Below are 2135 nucleotides of genomic sequence, written 5' to 3'. Positions count from 1 at the left end.
AACCTTTAATGGCTGTTTGTCTCCACCTACTGTCCAACTGACCTACTGTAACTTATATTCACAACTCTGTCCTCCTCTCTCTGAGGGGACATGATTTCAAACTAGTTTACTGTGACACACTGGTGAACCCCATGATGCCTTTTATATTATCTTTTATGGATTCAGCTAAACCAATGGAAATTATGACAAGAAAAAACTTTAATAAGTCTCCTGACCTCAGAGAAGTCCCCCTTTTCTGCTGACTGAATTGCATTCTGGGCGATGTAGTTGCGTAGGACGACCTGGGGGTTGGTGCTGTTCATCACACTGAGCCTCTCTTTTTTGATGAGAGACAAGTCACTTGGGGCGTCGCACTCCCTTGCTAAACGTCGTCTGGTATTACAGTGCAAGACAAATTGATCAAAAGACAATTACATTTAAAAAAATAAAATATATGTCTTATTTACATATGCTGGAATAATGTAGACTGACATACGTATATTGGATTGTCATGTGTGCATTTTTCAAAACTGGACTAATTTCGTATATATCAATATAGCTATCACATATTTTGAGTTCAGGTACACATATATGTGGAAAAAATATAAATTTCTTTGTTTGTGTCGTATATGTAACTATACTAACTTATAACATCAGCAATACATTTCAGTTATATTTTTGGCCACCCATTGAATTTTTTACCCCCCTTTTTCTGCATTATTATTATTATTATTCTGCATTACATTCACAAGCTTTGTCTGCTGTTTGCTGTTGAGCATGTAGCGTGCAATGGGTGGTGAGTCCATTAAAATGTTTATTTGTTGCAAACAATGATCTAAAAGTTTCTAAAACACGCCATAGATCTGAGGGGAACTACAGTCTATCTTTTTCTCCTTACCTGTATCTGCTAACCCAGTGTATCCAGTCATCACACTGCTTTTTTTTCAGCTCCTCCTGATCTGTCTCCAGCAGCTCCTTTAGCCGCCCCATCCGTTCCAGCTGCTGGGACACAGCTGGTGTGTCTGCCACCATTCCAAACATGACTGGGTTGGTTTGTGCCATGGATATAATCATCGCCAATTCACTGGAAATGGAGAAAATGTTAGGGGTAAGTCGACACACATCTAGCTCTAGTCCTATATAATGCTCCATGTACAGCTGCTACTGTCTAGACATTAATCCTACAAAACACACATTTAACTTACATATTGTCTTGGTAAGCTTTTTCCCCAAAATGCTAGCATATAAAAGAAACATCAAATTAGAGGATGAGTGATTATTTGAAATCAGTGCTCTTCTCAGTAAGGATCAGTATTCTTTAGGAGTATATGGTGGGGCAGCTAGAGACTTTATGTTCTTGTTATACAGTAGCTGCTCACACACATGTATCCAACCACCATACACTCCCTCACCGGTCCTCCATAGTTGGCTTATTAGCCACCTTAAGCTCCTCAAGAGAGGCACACTGCTCTAGGATGAGGTCCACTACTGGTCCCAGTGTGGCCCCTTCAATGTCGCCCTCCTCAGGCCAGGGGACATGGCTCAGCAGACGGAAGGTGTTGGTGAAATCTGCACCTGGAATCACATTACATCATAATTTCATGCCAAGACTGCAAAAACATTGCTAGAAAAAGTTTTCAGAAATTTCAATCTGTCCTTCATAAGTCTATTAGTACCAGTGTTGTGCATGAGGCGCAGCAGGTCTGATACGAGCTCGCTGTCTTCTGCCTCCTCTTTTCTCACAAGGCCCAGTTTTTTTCTCATGATACCCAGGTAGAAGGCTTCATATGCTGTTGAGAATTCATCCAGGACAGCCCCCGCTTCAGCTGCATCCAGCTCAGAGCCCAGCGCCTCTGCCAGGCGAGCCAGGTTCCAGCGGCACACAGACGGCTGGGCTTGGTATGAGTAGCGGCCTCTTTTGTCAGAAGAGTTGCAAACGAAATCTGGATCAAATCTAGACACATAGGTGGGACAGTTTTTTTAATATAAAATACGATCTGAGTAATGTAATCTGACTTTTAGAACTGATTTACTAAATTTAAAATTACTTCTCAGTATAACTCAAGTGGTAACCTCTACAACTGAAAATGAAATATATAGCAGGTCTGATAAGCGCTCGCTGGCTTCTGCCTCCTCTTTTCTCACAAGGCCCACTG

General features: G+C 41.5%; 1 protein-coding gene across 1 annotated transcript; it reads right to left on the bottom strand.

Annotated features, from left to right (window-relative positions):
* Positions 1 to 197: 197 nt before the first annotated feature.
* On the bottom strand, positions 198 to 1953 carry LOC121939781 (protein adenylyltransferase SelO-1, mitochondrial-like; the record flags this gene model as incomplete). The annotated part of the gene is made up of 4 exons (XM_042482733.1): positions 198 to 372; positions 878 to 1063; positions 1392 to 1554; positions 1656 to 1953. Coding segments are annotated over 4 exons (822 nt in total), but the record flags the coding sequence as incomplete, so codon positions are not given.
* Between the last annotated feature and the right edge of the window lie 182 nt (positions 1954 to 2135).

The sequence above is a fragment of the Plectropomus leopardus genome, unplaced genomic scaffold (assembly GCF_008729295.1).
Source record: "Plectropomus leopardus isolate mb unplaced genomic scaffold, YSFRI_Pleo_2.0 unplaced_scaffold5970, whole genome shotgun sequence".
Taxonomy (NCBI): domain Eukaryota; kingdom Metazoa; phylum Chordata; class Actinopteri; order Perciformes; family Serranidae; genus Plectropomus; species Plectropomus leopardus.
This window is presented reverse-complemented; position numbering and strand designations above follow the sequence as displayed.